Here is a 19,249-nt window from a genome sequence, read left to right on the forward strand (position 1 = left end):
GGACCCTCTAATTGTCTGGCAAAGGATTGTCAGGTCTGCGTTGCCGTCTAAGGCTGTCTACCAAATCCTCCTTCCTAATCTCTTTACTTTTACAAGTTTTAACATCTGCATCCCTGTCTGAAAGCTTTCCCTCCTCCGTCCTGTTTCCTCCTTTTCTTATCTTTCACTTGTAACTCTGCGTTAGCGTTTGCTTCCTGGAGGACCCAGCTGATGCAGCGGGACTAGCTGTTAGTCCACCATGTTCCCTTCATGTCTCCGTCAGTATCTTGCTATGCGATCATGGTTCAGCCATTTCTCATCTCTGGTTCTTTATTTTTTTTTTTGAGGGGTGGTAATTAGATTTACTTATTTGTATTATTTTTAGAGGAGGTGCTGGGGATTGAACCCAGGACCTTGTGTATGCTAAGCATGCACTCTACCACTTGAGCTATACTGTCCCCCTCTGGTTCTTTATAATAAAGACTCTTACAAATAAAAGTGACTCTTGGGATGATTTAGTTGAACGTTTTAGAATTCTTGTAAGAGGTGATGACTCCGTTAATAGGTCTTCATCTGATTGGGGAAAAAAGAAAGTGATGACAACAAAGGTATTTATAAAAATATATTTCACAAAGTAGGAAACAATACAGGAGTTTCTCTGAATACAATACATGGAGTAAATAAACAATATTGCCTTAAAGCAAAGTAGAAAATTAAAATGATCTGCATGTAGTACTTGAGTCTTGTCTTACATATTCTACCTCTAAATGGCAGGTGTGCAGTAAAAATCGAATATGCTCACATCTTCTAGTGCTGTTCTCATTTGGAGTCTATAAGACATTCTGTGCATCACCATGAAGATCGGGGAGAGAAAGGCTAAAAACAGAAGCAGTAAAATTATGTACAAACCAGTTTCTGCTCTAAAACGGGGGTGGGGGGGGCAACTTGAAGCGTGTTTATTGGGCAGGGCATTACGTAGGTATCGAAAAGTCTAGAGTTTAAATATTCACATGAGTTGATATACTTTCAGATGTTTGTGCTTGTAGTAAAAACACCAAATACTAGGATTACGAACAAAATAGAAAACAGTCCAAAAGTTTCTCTGGGAAAATGCTGTTCCTGCCATCACAGTCACAATAACACTTTCTACTCTAAGGAGACTATTAGCTTCCCTTTTGATAATATTGCCTGCCATACTCATCTCATCAAAATGTACATGTATTAAACATTCATTGTATATGTATTTATATAAAACGATCTAAAGGATTATTAATGGATATAATTTAGTTTTTTCTTCATATAGTCCCTTAATCTATAGATTATCAACCTTAATAAATAAAAGCATTAATGGACATCAATAAAATATTTATTTCGAGGATTAAACAAATAAATTCACGCGCTAGCAATAAAACCATCTGTCTCTTATGTAGTCCGCTGTGTGATACAGTTTATCTTTGTGTCCTTGTGGAGGAAGATGAAGTGGAGGGAATGAGTAATCCTGCTTCCAGAACACAAGCCTGTTTGAATGGGATTTCTCTCCTCCCACCACTGAGTTGGCAGTCCCCACCCTGGAATGGATTATGAACAATGTGAATATTTTAAGGCTCGACACAATATTTAAAGATGCTATTTAGTCTCTGATGAGTGGGGCCAACAGTTATGTACAATGTGTGGTCACCGTACCATATAATCTAGGAGGCCTCCCAAAACTCCAGAAAGTCAGAATGTACAGCAGACCAAGTATTGCTTTTTCATTTGTGGCGGGATCCTTACTGGTGAAGGGGAAAAAAACCATTCGCATTTATAAAAATCCTTGCAGAAGACACTTATCAGCAGCACATTTCTTGCAGGTCCATTTTTCTAAGAAAGCACCTTTTAAATTTGATTTTTTTTCCTCTTTTCAAACCATTTCTCTAAGGATTAGCCAGGATCCCAATCTTTGTCTGTGGTGGTCAGGTAAATATCAAATATCCAAAGACTTCTAGACACTCCACATACTGTAATTCACACTCCACAAGATTTATAACCTCCTAACATATACTTTTTACTTTTTATTATTAACTTTTTTGGTTCGACATTAAAATGTAGTTGAGTTTATAGATGATCGGTGCTAAACTTGCCTCTAAAACAAATAGCCACGTTGGTTGTATCTAAGGGGAGTGACCCTAGAATATTACAGAATGCTCAGTTCCCACTGATTTATTTATCATCCGCTGTCAAGTTTCTTTGTCACTTTCGCCAACAGAGTAGAGTTCGCCCAGTCTCTTAAAGCGGGGACCCCAGTCACTGAGGTAGTCAAAATTCTGGTCTGAGTCTGAGGTGGTGGACTCCAAGGAGCTGAGGGAGCCAGCCACGGACCCTCGGCCTTCGTAGCCGTAAATCTGAATGGAGTCATACGGCGGGGCGGTGGGGTCGTTATCTGCCTCGTGTAGCCGCACGTTAATAAATTCGTCGACATCAACGCCGTTCGGCACTGGAGCCAGCCCTTGCCTTGGCATAAACTGCAAATCTGGCTTAATATCTTTACGGGGTAAAAATCCATTAATTCCATCTGGGTTTTGTAAAGTTGCAATGTCAAAAGCCTCCGTGTCTTCTTCCCCTCCTCCTTCATCATCGTAGCGAATGATGTTTTCTCGCACGTCTTCGTCATCTTTGATAATTAATGGCTCATTTTTATGTCGCCGCAGAGTTACAAACAGCACGACGATGACTGTAGGAAAAACGCGAAGTGACAATTAGCTAGCCTCGCATATAATTTCGCAAGCAATACATCGTGTATGTTAAGAGAGAGGGGCATTATTTAAAAACTTAGGAGCATATAGCTTTAATAACATTCACTTGGGAATTAAGTTAAACACCTTTCTGAAGGATGAGCATTGAATTTTGAGTGGATATCACTAGGTTGCTTCTTTTTATTAAACGGTGATGAAGCTGGGTTAAAAGAACAAGCTTGCAATCTATTCGTGAAGAAAGCTGCATTGAACACTTTCAGGAGCTCTAGAGTGAATGGCACAAAATGGAAAACAGCACAGATAGCATAACTAACTTGCTGTGTATCTTGGGCAGGTCATTCAATATTTTTTGCCTCCATGCCCCTGTTCTGTAAAGAAAAAGGAGCTGAACAGATCATATCTAGTATATTTTGTGTTTTTTATCAGTTCTTCAAGACTCTTTCCAATCAAATAATGTTCATTCACAGATGAAGTGATATATTAAGATGAATGTCAACTTTGCATGTGAAACTTCTTGTCTTGTATGAAGACTAGAACTCCTCTATCTGGTAAGGTAGGCCTAAAAGTGGGGAAAGGGAGAGGAACACATAAAGAAGTAGCCAGATCAGCCAAACCAAACTTGGGCTAGTGGTGGAAAACATGGCAGGAAATGATGTTCAATCCAGGGTGCTGGGGGAGCAGGACAGATGTAACCTGGAAGGTAGTAGCTGATAAAACCTTTATCTAAGGGCAGGATAAAATGTGACTCTCCTCTTCTATATCTTCCTACTGTCTAATCTCATTTTTATAACTGGATCTTTTTAGTGAAAATGTTACAAAAACCTTTCCTTAATTTGCAATCTTTATTGTAATTTGATTTTAATATCAGGAAAAATATTTGAGAAACAATGCAATTTTAAAACTATATTTTTTGCTTGTTTCCTTTTTATCTCACCAAATTTTGTGATTGAATGGACTTAGCAACCTGATCTATATATTGTTCAGATAAAAGAATATTTTAGACACATGACAGCGCCCTGTTGAAGTAAACTGGTGTCTATCAGACAATCTGGATACTTTCTTATATAATAAGTTGCTGTTGTAACCACATAAAGGTCCATCCCCACTTCTACCATTATGTTTAGTCTATCTTTTCACTGGTGATAGGATTGAAAAAAAAAGCACTGAATCTATTCTCTCCAATTGGACATGACTATCACAATCCTTTTTTTTTTCTTCTTTTTCTTCTTCTTCTTCCCTTCCTCTTAATGACCTCAAAGCTTGGAGAAGTGCAAAAGAGTTACTTCTCCAAAGAATGCTGATACCTGGCTGGGTTAGGGTTTCCTCCTTATTTACAGTCATTTATGAACCAGAGAAAGGGTAACCATTAGGCTATGAGGAAAATACATACCTAACAGCAAAATGATGCATGCTAATATGGCAATTAAGGCGCCCATACTGAGTCCAATCGGAAGTACATAGGCTTCAACATTACAGGACTGGACAACACCGTCACTGCTGCAGCCGCAGACCCGGATGGTCAGGGTGCTGGTGCTGCTCAGAGGAGGATTCCCACTATCACTGATTACAATTGGTAACAGATAGACTTCTTGCTTCTGGCGGTTGAATCCATTATGCTTTGCCAAAATGCTGAGGGAATTATCTGGAAAAAATGAAAATTACAATAGTTGGCATCATTTCAAAACAGCTGCCCGAACAACACTTGCTTTTCTAGTTCATAAATCCTCTGCAAACCTCAGGACAGTCCCAACTCCGCTGAACCGCTCGAGCTCTCTCCGCCTCCCCTCTTCCCACTTTCCCAACTGGCATATGGACCAAAACATCCACACCCTAAAGGGTTTAATGAATAGGGCCTCAGGGTAGGCTAATGGCGTTTTACCATCCCCTTGTAAATGCAAAGGACTTCTTTTACAAAAATAATCTTCAGGTGTCCTTTTAGACACACATTACCCCACATCCCCATAAATAAGTTTAATTTTCTCATTTATCCTGATAATACAAGATTGACTGGGTAGAATTTCACCACATTTGAAAGTCATGTTTGACAAGCTTTGTGTTAAAAGATAGAGTGTTAGAAAATATAGCATGCAAAACAATTCATTTTGACTCCCACCGGTACCTAGAAAAAGTTATTCATGCTCTAGAGCATTTATACTAAGATATAACAAAAGTTCCATTTACTGTCAATTGGAGGAGATATGCCACCTATTTTTAAATTCTGTAGAGAAGACTTATAGTGGTTACACAAATAAGAATTAAATGAGAATTCACAGCAAGTGATTCATTTTTCATGTATTAATTAGTTGTATGGAAATGCATATTGGTTCTGGAGCAACACTTAAGGGCATTCAAGCAATACTTCAGCGCATGCTTCAGTTCAAAGTAGAACTGGTCAGTGAGAAGTGATTAGTCCCATGTTAGCCCTGTGATTTCAAAATTTCACCCCCAAAATGAACTTTCTGTTGTCATTCATCCCTATCTCATGAACTATAGTCACATATGTGTGTGTGTACACGTGTGTATATATATATGTATGTATTTGTATATGTATGTATGTGTATATATATAAATTATATATCTATTTTCTCATTTTGATTAATGAAAGACATGTCTGCTCAACATAGTAACACTGATAATTTCACACTGATATTTTAGCCAAAAGCAACTAAACATATCTTTGGTTAATATGTGCATTATAATTTGGGAAAAATGATTATTTCAGTTGGGATTTTTTCAAATACTGGCAAATTTGCAGACCCCAGAACACTTGGCTGCCTCATGGTTGCATATTAGAGCAGGCACTCCACACCACTGCTGTCCAATTCCTGGTCATCAGTGTCCTGTTGTTTCCAGAATACTCAAATGCTTAGATATTCCACTCAAATGATTTTAAGTAAATGTGTTAAATCTTCTGTACCATACAGTATTATAGCAGAATTCAAAAAAGTGGCAGACATTCCCTAAAACAGATATATAAATTATATTTGGCTTTGCTTTGTTTAAGATATAAGTGGACCTACAATGCCTTGCTAGTAAGCAGTGAAACAGACAAACAAAAACTTTGAGTTAACAATTTTTTTTCCTAAATTTCTTCTGGTGGTGCCTCATTATTTAGTAATTTGAAGAATGAAAAGAGATTTCTAATGGAGGTAAGCAGTGATATTCCAAATGATCTAGTAGTCTTTATTCCCATAACATAGAAGGAAGTATCACTAAGTTAAAAGCAGGAGAACATTATCTCAAAACAGATACAGAATATATAGCTGTGTTATATTTCCAGAAACTGTGTGACAAGTTTGAGTGCAGTTCATTAGTACAAGGAACATTTGTGGATGATTTCATATACCATAGTTCAAAACAGAAGATGGGAATTGTTCTTCAAGATGCAATTAATAAAATTACAATGAGGCTTTTATCTTTTTGTGGTTAACGCTATTTATATGAGAAACTATCTTTGCATACACATTCTTTCTTTAAAACAATCTATAATGATAATTTAGGAACTGCAACAAGAATATTACTCATTGCAGAACAAAGCTGTCTCCTTTATTACTTAGAAAGGCACTGGTGGGTCTAACACCAAACTCCTATTTTTCACCACTCTTGGCACCTGCATATGTTGCTCCTCTTCTATATAAAGAAAATAATTGACTGAGTAAAGGAAGTCTATGAGTCATTTTTGCTGAAATTTACCTCTTACCTCCAGGCAAAGTCAATTCCCTATTTGCCTATTATTATTTTTTACCATATTTTGATTGGTGCTTGCAATTATTAATTATTTAGTTGAGTTATTTTATTAGGCCAACTTGAATTGTCATTAGTTTACCCATAAAAACATTGAATATTAGCAGTTCCACACACTTTGAATTCATGTATTTGAAATACATTTTTTAATCTACACGTTGCCAGTTATCTTTAACAAAATTCTGGCTTCCTTCTTTGAAACATATGACACCTTTTCATTTTATTAAAGTTTTAATCTCAATGCAGTCAGTCTAGCCAGTCATTAAACAAATAAACAAGCAAATTAGAAATAACAAGCCTTAAGTGGAGGGTCAAGATTTGTTAGTCTCTAAAAATGTCCAGTTTTCAACAAACAATTATTACAATAAATACAGAGAAATAAGAAAGCATGACCATAAACTAGGCGGAAAAAAAAAAAAAGAGGCAGGAAAAAGAAAGTGTCCATGAGAGCAAACAGATGTCAGATTAAAGTAAGACTTCTAAAGAGTCATTATAAATGTGTTCAATGAACTGCAGTAAACCATACAGAAGGAAAGGAAAGTATGATGACAATGTCACATAAAATAGAGACTATCAATAAAGAGACAGAAATTTTTTTTTTAAAGAATGCATTGGAAAATATGGAGTTGAAAAGTACAATAACTAAAATGAAAATTTACAATAGCTAAACTGTAAATTTGAATTGGCAAAAACATTAGTGAACTTGGAGACAGATCAATAGAAAATACGCAAGCTGAAGAATAGAGAGGGAAAAAAAAGAAAAAAAATGAATAGAGCCTCATAAAAAATGTGGGACACCATTAAGTGCACCAACATACCTGCAATGAAAATACTAGGAGACAAGAAAAGAAAAATTATGGCTGAAAACCTCAAAACTTTTTGAAAACACTAGTCTACACATTCAGAATGTTCAACAAACGTCAAGAAGGTAAACACAAAGAAAGTCACAAAGAGACATATAGTAAAAAATGCTGAGAGTCAGAGACAAGAAGAATATCCTGAAAGCAAGTGAAAATTGAGTCATCGTTTCCAAGGGAACCCTAATAAGATTAACAACTGAATTTTTATAGAAACAATGGACACCAGAAGGAAGAGGGATGGCGCATTCAAAGTGCTCAAAGCAAAAACTTTCAACCAAGAGTCATATATTCAGCAAAGCTATCTTTCAAGAAAAAAATGAAATAGAGACATTCCCAGGTAAACAAAAAACTGAGGGAATTTGTCACCAGCAGACATGCCTTGAAAGAAACAGTAAAGAAAGTTCTTCAGACTGAAAGCATATAACCCCAGATGGTAATTCAACTCTACATTAAAAACAAAGAGCATCAGGAAAAGTAATTATGTAGTTATAAAAGACAGTATAAATGCATAGTTTTTCTTTTATTTTCTTAACTTTTATAAAGCAGTGGTGTAAAACAGTGCATACGTAATACATTGTTGAGCATGTAATATCTAGAAATTCAAAAGTAATAGTTTGGTATTTCAATATCCTACTTTCAGTAATGGATTAAAAAAAAAACTAAATGGAAATAAGTCAAGAAATAGAAGATTTGAACAACAGTAAGTAGCCACTGTACCTAACATATCTGTAGAATACTCCATCCAAAAACAGGAGAATAAATATTCTTGTCAAGTACACATGGAACATTCTGCAATGCAGGCATTAGGCTAGGCGATAAAATAAACCTCCGTAAGGATATAAATAATACAAAGTGCAGTATCTGACCATAATGGAACAGAATTAGATATCAATAATAGAAAAAATTGGGGGAAAAAAATATGTGGAAATTAAACAGTGCATTCCTCAGTAACCAAAGATTCAATGAAGAGATCAAAAGGAAAATCAGAAACTGTTGTGAGACAATGTAAATGAAATTGCAGCCAATCAAAATGTAAGGGATACAGCTATAGAGGTTCTTGAAGGGATACTTATAGCTTTAAATACCTGTATTAATTTTTTTCTTATCTTACTAACAAGAAACTCAAATACAATTCTGAGCATAAGAATTTACGGTAGGCAGAGGGGAGGGGTGGGTATAGCTCAGTGGCAGAGAATATGCTTAGCATGCATGAGGTCCTGGGTTCAATCCCCAGTACCTCCATTACAAAATAAAAATTAAATTATTTTAAAAAGCAGTTATTGTAGACACCTGTATCTTACTCTTGATATTAAAAGAACAACTTTTGGCTTTCAAGTTAAGTAAGATGATCAGTGGTGTTTATTTGAAGATACTTTTTGTAACTGTTTATTTGTTTACATGCACTCTCATTTTAAATTTTTTTTCTTTCTTCTTATTTGTTTGACAATGATGCAAAGGGAAAAGACAGTCACATCAAGGACAGTAACTTAGCTGGCTTCAGTTGTATTATTGCAGTATTTTAAAACCTTCGTTTCAGTCCTTTGCATGCATTTCCATGTTATACCATCTTGTTGTCTCTGCAACTTAAACTGTTCTACCTTTATGGTTTCTTCTCTTACTTGTTATATTTATTGCATTTTTTTGAGCATAGCAAACAGAAGGTGATACCTTGATAATGATTTATTAGAGAAAACACAGACATTTTCTAAAAAATGAAACACAAAGATGAAATGATCATTGAAATCTCATAGACACATGTCTTGTGAGTTTTTTTAAAAATCAAATCTCTTAAAGCTGAGTATATAACAACAGAGTTTCAAGACAGATAGAAAGATGTGTCAGGATCCATTTAAGAAGAGGGTAGACCAAAAGCATTTGAGGTTCTCTAGGGTAGACTAATATCCAGTTGGATGTATAATGGCCAATCGCTGCCCACCTAGTGCAGTTGTGTTGCACTGAGATAGAAATACATCTTACCCTTATCACCTAGTTCTCTGATACTCTCACCTATGCAGATATGTGTCTTCCCTATTATTTCTCTCAGTTAGGGATGTTCTCGTTTTCCAACCCCCCTTGGAATGTTTTGCTTATGAGCCTTACACCAAGTTGATGAGTGACTTCCATCTTCAGAACCTTGCTTCATACTCCCCACCAGTTTATCTCTGTTTATCTCTGTTTATCACTGTTGAAGGAAAGATCAGGAAGGGGAGTTAAAATGGACTTATAGTACCAGGCATACTTTGAGTGACAATATTCCTAAAATAGTGGTATAGTTGGATTCCTTACTTCTTGGCTGAGTAACACAAGGTATATACCAAATAAATAGTAAAGAAGGGACCAGGTAAACAGTAGGTGCATAGGTTTGCTTGGTTTCAGGTAGCACATTACAGTTATGCCATTATGTGTGAAATTTCTTTCAGATTCTGACAACAGATTAATTCTGAATAAAAATAGTTACTCATATCTTTAGTTTTTGTTGTTCTGTTTTTCCAGAGCATTTGTTGGAATTTTACTGGAAATTTTTAGAGGCTGTAACAAAGGTGGCCATCTTAAAATTAAATTCTTAGACTATTTTATGCAGTAGTTCCAACATTATAGAGACAAATAGATAATGTTCAATAAAATATGTGCATTGTCTCACTAGATTCTAAGCCCCTCGAGGGAGACTAGCCTTACTCTGTTCCCAGTCTCTAGCGCAGGACTTGGCACAGGACAAAGATTCTCATAACAACACTCGTCACATTGTTTAACCTACTTTTAATTGGAATGATTTCATGTCTCCCCGCTCTGCTTTCTGTGTTCTAGTAGTCCTGGTCTTTTCCGAGTCAGGGGACTTCTGTTTTCAGGGTTTTCACATTTGCTCTTTCTTCTGTGTGATAGTCTCTCCACATCTCCTTAGCTTTCATTTGAGTTATTAATATTTATGAATTATTTTTGTTTGTGCTTAAATATCACTTCTTCGGGGATAACTTCCTTTACTAGTTGCCCCCAATTTCCCTAGATAAATTAGTTATGTAATCTTCCATAAACCTTTTTATTTTCATTAAAACATTTCTTGCAAAGAAGTGGTATCATAATGGGGATATGATCGACACTGGGGACACAGAAACCAGCTAGGGAACTTCCAAGTAACAAATAACCAACTGAAGATGCATAACGAATACTCAGCAAATATTTGCTGAATAAATGAATAACTAAGTAATCATTAGCCATATTTTGCAGGGCTCATATTTATTTCCATTCATGTTATTTTGTCATAGGGGAGTATATGTGGTTCCAAATAAGTTAGTGAGAAAGTTCAATTTCAGGCTATTGGAAAGGGTACATGTATAGCCTGGGGTCTTATATGGAAGTTTAAGAGAAATATTGATGGTTTCCAAGTCTTTCTCTAGACATGCCTTATATCATGTAACATGAGCAATAAACTGAGGATGCATACATTCAAATAGAGAACACTCAGAGAGGAAGAAAAATTGCTCTAAAATATCTGAAATACCATCATTAATAGGGGTACACACCAGAGTTCTCTTTCACTGAGCTGAAATTGGATGACTTGTCCTACATTCAGAGAGGGGCTCACAGTCTAAATAAGTATCTCCTATGGTTAGCCTAGGAGGTATCTTTCTCTTTGATTCTTGATTATTGATAGTCTTGGAATCAGAAATCAAAGGACTGTCTTTTACACAATATTAATTAATTCTTATAAGACAAGTTTCCTTTAGTAAATTAGTCAATAAGTATTTATTATAGACTGAATGTTTGTGTAGGCCCCAAATTCATATGTTGCAGTCCTCACCCCGAGGGTAGCTATATTTGCCAAGGGAGCCTCCTAAGGAAGTAATTAAGGTTAAATGAGTTTATAAGGGTGGTTCCCTGATCCTGTAGAATTGCCGTCTGTGGAATACAGAGACACCAGAGAGCTCACTCTTTCTCCACCTGCGGCTGCACAAAGAGGTCACGTGAGCACACAGCCAGATGGTGGCCACCTACAGGCAGTCAAAAAAAGTTTTCAAAATGAAGCATGTCTTGCCTACACTTTGATCTTGGACTTCCTAAGCTTGAGAACTGTGAGAAATAAATTTGTGTTGTTGAAGGCAACCAGTCTGAAATATTGCATTATAGCAGCCTCAGCGCACTAAGATAGCACTATAGTCATGTGTTAACTCTATATGGATACCCCATGAAAAAACAAAAAGCCTAGCCAAAGAGACAGACTGCCTGCCTGAATAATTCTTCAACTTTGTGTGATTTTTCCCACAGTCATAAGTTCTTTCGTTCCTTCCATTTATTTTCTTTGTGTTTTAATAAAACAATAGTCACCATTATTTTTGCTGTTACTATTTAAATATGCCATGTTCTTTCCACATTATGTGGTGTTGTTTTCGGGTAGAATAAAGCAAGTGAATCTAAATTCTCTATTTGTTTCAGTGTTTCATCTGTTGTCGTTGCCCTGATGCAGAAATTTTACTTTGGTCTAGGTCCTATTTGTTTGAAATCACAGAGCTACGGCTTTTGTTTATCCTGTCAGATGGAAGCAAGAAAAGGAGCCAGAGTTAACGAAGGCACTTGCCAGACAAATATTTATGACAAAAGAATAGATGAAGAGAAGATCAGTAGATATTATGCCTTTTTGAGAAATATCTCTTGTCATTTGACTTGCAAATTTAATTCAGATTTTCTTGGTTGAGTCAAATGGGATGAAAATGGCAAAAGGGCCAAAACAAAGGGAAAATGGCACTCTGCTCAGTAGGTATGGACAAGAGACTTAATTAAGTTCTTTCATTGTGTGGTGTCTGTTATTTATTTCTAAAAACCTACCAAAGCAATAAAGATACCCAATCCATGAGATTTCAGCGTACTGGATGCATGTATATACAGTTTCTAATATCTTGGAGTAAGAAGCAAAGATCATGACACCTACACTTCATTTTTGTATTTTTCCTCTAAATACTAAGTCTTGTTGGAAACAATCAGGCTGTAACAAACAAAAACTAAGACTCTGTGAAGCCAGTCTCCTTTGTATCTCCAGTACCGTTATAATTTCCTACCTAATTCACTGGAAGTATACCAACGTACTAAATCTGCAACATGCAGCTGGATGTTCTGAGCCACCTAATTAGATCATTTGTCATTCTTTTATCTTTTTTCCTTATTAGATAGTGCAGCATGCGACCTAATGTCAATAATCTCAACGTTTATATGAATGGTGACTCATTACCAAATTTCCTAATATTTAATGATAAGGTATGTATATCTACCTAACTGTAAAATATTGACCAAGTTTGAGTTTGGCTTTAGAAAAACCATCACTTTTCCTTTAGAAGTCCCTAGACTAATACCAAAATTAATGTTTATTCAACATTTTACAAGTACACATAGAATAAATAAGCAATTTTTTAAGAGAAAACAAAGACTCATTCCACTATAACCATGCAGCACTACAATTCTATAAATATCTTCATGGTTGGCATTTTGCAGAGGAAGGGTACAGAGGATGGGCTATGATTTTCACTTTACAAAAGTTAGGACTCATTAAGTAATCTGTGAAACTTAAGCGGCTTCTAAAATTCTTTAAATTCTTTTAGGCTACATATAGTTTTCTTAAATGGTAAATATAAAAAGAAATATTTTCTGAGATCATATGAAGATAGCGTTCAGTGTAGTGGTCTGAATGATGACTTCCAAAAAGACACGTCCATGTCCTTCTTGAAACCTGTGAATGTTACTTTACTTGGAAAAGGGTCTTTGTAGATGTAATCAAGTTAAAAATCTTGAGATGAAGCATTCATCTGGGATTAGCTGGTGGACCCTAAGTCCAATCGTATGTATCTTTGTAAGAAAGTCCAGTAACGAGTCTTCATAAGAGTAAAGTCAGAGGGAGATTTGACACAGAGACGAAGCTAGAATGTGACCACAGAGGCAGATGCTGGCATGATGTGGCCACAGCCACAGAACGCCTACAGCCAATAGAAGCTGCACAAGGCGAAGAATGAGTTTTCTTCCAGAGTGTCTAGAGGGAGTGTAGCCCTGCCAACACCTTGATTTCAGACTTCTGGCCTCCAGACTGTGAGAGAATAAGTTTCTGTTATCTCAAGCTTCCCAGTTTGTGGTAATTTGTTATGACCGCCCTGGGAAACTAATACAGTTGGTAAATCTGATTAAATATTATTTCCAGAGGCAAAGCAGGCATTCTTATGGCCATTTTACATATGAGACACATGTTTTTTGAAAGATAAAATGACTTACTCAAGGTCCCTCAGCTGACAGTTAAGAGCTACAAGCAAGTCCAACATGTTCCTACATTTTCTCTGTCATCTTAACAAAGATCACCTCAGAAAGCAAGGGTGTATGGGCTCTAAGAGGGTTATATTAACAGTCACAGATAAGATGAAAAAGCAAAAGTGTGTGGCGGGAGGTGTTTCCATGCCACGCCACCTTTATCAGAGACAAAGTAAAAATTAAGTGGTTGAGGCTATTGGTAAGCAAGAATATAGAACTGTGGAGACATCAAAAGGTTTTCAGTGCAACGCTCTATAGATCTAAGTCCCATATCTTGAGAGTCAACATAACGTAGTATTGCATAACATAACCTTGAATTAATTATCAAGAAGTAATCAGTTTTGGTGCCGGAGAGGAACTCGAGCAGAGCAAAGTCCAAGCTCCATGTTAGATATAATCACACTGCCCAAGGTCTTCTGAGTTTGATTATTTTTCTCCTGCACTTAATTTGCACATTTGCTCTGACTCACAATGCTCCACGTACCTTATGCAGATCCTTTAGCGCTCAAAGGAGAGGCAGATTTATCTCACTCCAGGCACCAGGGAATGAGAAATGAAGATTAATATTACCTTCATTTTATCTGAGAAATACCTGCATTAACTAACCCGCAAAAATGAAAACTATACCAAGGGCCAATTTCTATTTTGTTTGAATGGAAAACTTTAAAGTTTTTACAAATATCGATAGATCTGGAAAATAATATTTCTATCTATATGGATTTGTGCAAAACTGAAAAATGCATTGATTTTTTTTAAATACACAGCTACTTAGGGAAAAACAAACAAAAATAAAACAAAGCAATACCAAGGCCCTTAGTGGAGTTGTGAACATTTCAGACAACAACCTAATAGTGGTGAAAAATCTGGACATTGGAAAGCTAGCTTTGTCAGGAGAGTGACTTTTTTCATCACATCTCTATTGACTGAATAGACATCTCCAAGTATTTAAGAAACAGAGAGATTAATTTTACACTGGAGTTGATAGATTTGTGGTCATTAACATACTTGATATATAGGGTAGTTGGACCAGGAAGTAAGATTGTTTTAAAACAGCAGTTAAAGTGAAGCATACGTTGTGTATAAGATACTGAAATCATTAAACATAATGAATGGAGAGCTGAGGATATAAAAGAAAAGAAGTACGAAAAGTAGTTTGTATTCTAAATAACCTGCTTTGATTCGAAGGAGGTCAGGTACCCCTGGAAATCATCATTTTGTTAGATACAGATGAGAGAGGCTTTAAGGACAGAGTGGCATGTGGGTTGACTTTAGAGAACAGGACTGGTTTGTTAAGCAGGGGAAATACAGAGAATGGCATCCCTTTTTCTCCCTACGACTCCCATGTTTCTGATCCATAGCATTCTGTCCTCAGCCTTTTTTCCCTAACCTCTTTAAGATCTGTTTGAATCTGATTCACTTATCTTATTTCAGATACCAGACAAATTTTTTTTCCCTAAAATCTTAGCCCCGTGCCTTTTCCACTTACCTACTGCGTATGTCCACCTGGACGTTCAGTACCACAAATTCAACCTTTCAGTAATGATACTAATCATAATTAACGCCTATTCTCCATTTCCCAAAATCTCTTTCTTGGTCCCATTTCTCACATTCTCTTTCCTGCCACATGATTCTGTGCATCCCTCCCCTTTTATCCACTAGCCTCACCTCTTCCTTTTCAATGTAGGGAAATTCTGTCATCCTGTAATCAGCTGAAAAGTTACTGCTTCCTTTATAATGGAGACAACAGGAACAAACTCCTAAGGACTCTGGAATATCTCATCCAGAGATGTAATGGAGATTTGATTATAAAGTAAATATAATAGTTTTAATTAGCTTGTTGAATAAATACATAATAGTCATCAGTGAATATGAGTAAGTCAGTGTGTAACAAGAGACTCAGAAGGCAAACTGGTACCTTGAGAAGTCCAAAATGTATCCAACGTTACATACATAGAATGCAGTGCGAGAATCATCCTCACTGTTATGTTTATTATTACATGAATTTTAGCAAGTGCCCATTACATGCTAGGCTCTGATATATTTGATAGACCGTGGCACTCTAATTTTCAAGGCTTTTTGATGATCACCTGTGTCTGAGCAAATATTCCCATAAACAGAAGCCAACTTAAAAATTCAGGCAGTAATTCAGATACAAATATCTGAGCAAGTTAAAAATGCATATTCTTGGATTTTACTCTGAATCAACTGAGGAAGAATTTCTGAGGCTAGGCCCTGGACATCTGCATTTCAAATAAATTTTGTTTGCATAAAAATCTTCTGGGATGCCTGAGAGCCATTCTATTCTATTCTGCTTCTTCCCTTGGGCGTTAGCAGTGGTTAATGGCTTGGCCCAAGCCCTCAGAGGCGCCACTGGGGAAACTATTATGCTCGGGGTTCTGTAATCCAGCGGGGGTAGCGGCTGATAGCAATTTTCCTGCATAATTCCTTCTCTCTGGTTTAGTGGTAAAAAGCTGCTAAAAAAATAAGGGAAATGACTGAAGAAAATGTGGCATCCTACAGTGAGCTGAAGTCCAGTGTTTGTCCTTGAATCATTTTAAAGTTTAATATGTTACATTGAAGCAGCTTGGCTAAACATATATCTTTGGGCAGAAGTCTTAACATACAGTGAAGGCAAGAGGATGGAAGGCAGTTATGTAGATAAAATTATCATTCAAGCAGTGGTCCCATTATCATTCCTCCCAGGTTGCTGAGAATGGCACGTGCTTCTGAATCTTAAAATCCACATTCTTTATAGTTTTGGAAATAGTACTGTTTTGATCATACAAAAATGACTTTACATTAAAGGTCAAACTGATCTGCTTTTCCTCAAATTCACCCACATATTAACAGGTTAAAATACAGATGGAGAGAGCAGAAATAAAATGATCGAAGAAGAAGATACCTGTGTAGGTCACCCTTATGATTCAAATAGAAATCACATCAAACTCATTCAAACTCTTTTTATTGAAAATGTAATCTGATAAAATTCCCTATTGTTATACACTATAGAGAAATCTGCATACATTTTGAAGTCATGCTTGATTTCATTTTAATACTTTCTTCTAAAATAAAAGGGATTTTTTGATGAGTCTTTTTAAAATATTCTTAAGATGATACTTGATTTTCCAAGCTTACCGTCCACCATTGACAATGAATGTGTGGTATTTCCTGGCACTGGGCACTGATACAAAGATCCCTAAAACGGGATTCTGCACATTTTGGAGTTACGAGAGATATGCTTAGCAAATAAAGAGAAGTTTAAGTGTCTTGTTCCCTTTTAGACATTCTAATTCCTGAATAGGTTATACTAGGTGTAATTTCTTTAGGATGTGTATTTCAGACTGCTTCTGAATATCATATTAGATAATGTTCAGGCTCTGGAATCATTCCTAATTGTGTTTGCATCCCAATTTCATTACTTACATACTTGCATTTTTAAGTAACTTCCCCAAGCTCACAGCAGGTACTCTGATTGTGCCCAAATTACTAATTAAGGAACTGAGGGTCCAGAAGTCTTTGAGGAGTAAATGTGTCTTTCTACCTAAAGTGTATTTTCAGGGTCTGTCATATGCAAAGTGTTTAATAATACTTGTTATTAATACATGTAAGGTTATCAGTTACTTTAGCTTTGAAATAAAGCAAAGAGTTGCAATCTTTGGATTTCATATATTCATACTTCACAATGAATTTCTATTTGAAAGCTTCAAAGATGAAATACAAACTAAACTAGAAAGTGAAATACAAAGTGAAAAACTAGGAAAATATGTGTTAGGAAGTGTAGAGTAAGACTCTGCAAGATACACATTGAGAAAAGGTTTCCAGAATGTTAAAGAGGATCTTACGGTATCCAGATGCAATATGAAGTGGTTTCCAAGGAAATATTCCGCCTAAATCAGTGTATGGTTTTAGAAATCTAGATCTTGGTTTAAAAACAGTATCTTAATCAAAGGCAAGCCCATGTGAACTCACACATGCGAATGTCATCAAAGAAAGAGCTCAGAACTGCTAGGAAAGTGCTGCAGTTCTGAACTAGGTTCAGAAATTCTTCATAGACGATGACTCCTCGAGAGAAGCCTACAAGATGAACTGTCTACATTTCTTTACATCCCCAGTGTCTAGTATAAGCTTGGGTACCCAGTAGGTGATGTTAAATTGCGTAGTATTTTTCCTTTATCTTAAAGCTTAAACCTTTTTGCTCAAGATCATTGGTATCATTTGATAGATTTCTATTTCTTTATTTTTCTCTTAAGGCCTCTTCTTCCTACCTTACAGAATTTTCAGGTATATGTGTCTCTACTAACTGCAAACACAAATATTCCAACAATTAAGGGGAACATCTGAGAATTATCTAGGCAACTTTATTTATGTCACTTTAGGGTGCATTGCACTCATAAGTAGAGGGCTCACTTCTTTCCTTAAAATGATCTGGTTGATGTCAATTCTTCTTTCTCCAACTATGAATCAAGATTGTTCTAACAAGAGTATACAACATGCCCTCTTCCAAACTGAATGATATTTATTTTGAATATTTATTTGATTCATGGCTCTACCCTTACAGTGCTATTTTGCTGCTGTTGTTGTTGCACTGAACATCCTATTAAACAACTAGGACAAGTATAATTCATTCATACAACAAATTTACTCTTTCTTGTCAAGGAATACTTAACATCACTCATTGGATTGTTTATTGTCCTTGCAAGACATTTTGGGCACATTATACTACTCTGTCAGTAAGTTTCAATGAAAAGACTCATCTCATTTTAATATTTAAAAAGTACCATTCAGTGTAATTTGAAAACTCCCAACACCCAAGCAGAGGATGACTGTCTTGCTGAGCTTAAGAGACAGGGATGGCTGGAATTTTCAGGAGCAAGTTCCAGAGAGGAGGACTTTATGCAGAAAAAGAGCTTGAAAAATATGGGTGAGGTCCTTTTTGATCCTTAGGTTGAAAATCAAGGTACATATGCATAGACTGAGACCCCAAAGACCTGGAGACAGAACACTTACTGTGGAGCTGTTAACCAAACAACTACCGTAGCCACCACGAGGCTTGGAAATGTTTGACTGCTAACTATTCAGAGTGGAGAGACATCACTAAATACATAAGTCACTCAGTGGACAAATCAGAAAGGGTACTCGTAAGAATAGGGATAAACTAATTATATGACAGTGGCTACTCTAGTATACTCTAGGTTGGTTGGTTTGTTTATTTTAACTAAGCCTCAAACAAATCATGTTAGTCTGAAATTCAATAAATATCTGCCAAACAAAACTCAAGATATAATGAGAACTATCAGAATCTGGAGACCTAACAATAATTAGCCACGGAGTCCAGCACCCCAACAAAATTACAAGACATGTAAAGAAACAGAAATATACGACTGATAAGAGAAAAAATATCAGTTCATAGCAACCAACATAAAAATGACAGAGTTGCTGACAAACCACTCAAAAATTATAAAAGCTATTATAAGTATGTTCAAGTATTTAAAGAAAAAACATAAAAATAAGAGAAATAGAAGAATATATTTTTTAAAAATGCATACAAGGATATTACATAGCTTAAAAATGTAAGATCTAAAATCAGTTTTGGTTCCTAGGCTTAACAGCAAATTATGTATTAGAGAAACAAAGATCTGTGAACTTGGCACTGCA

The 19,249-nt window shown here is 36.1% G+C and overlaps 1 protein-coding gene across 1 annotated transcript in view; it reads right to left on the reverse strand.

Moving 5' to 3' along the window:
- Positions 1–658: 658 nt before the first annotated feature.
- CDH8 (cadherin 8) overlaps positions 659–19,249 on the reverse strand; it is a 312,089-nt gene continuing 293,498 nt past the window's right edge. Inside the window, exons 11-12 of the mRNA XM_006211078.4 lie at positions 4,102–4,353; positions 659–2,689 (exon numbers count right to left, since the gene is read on the reverse strand). Of these exons, the coding sequence (XP_006211140.1) occupies positions 2,196–2,689; positions 4,102–4,353 (746 nt within the window). The 3' untranslated portion in view covers positions 659–2,195. The remainder of the gene's footprint in view (positions 2,690–4,101; positions 4,354–19,249) is intronic.

The sequence above is a fragment of the Vicugna pacos genome, chromosome 9 (assembly GCF_048564905.1).
Source record: "Vicugna pacos chromosome 9, VicPac4, whole genome shotgun sequence".
Lineage (NCBI taxonomy): Eukaryota > Metazoa > Chordata > Mammalia > Artiodactyla > Camelidae > Vicugna > Vicugna pacos.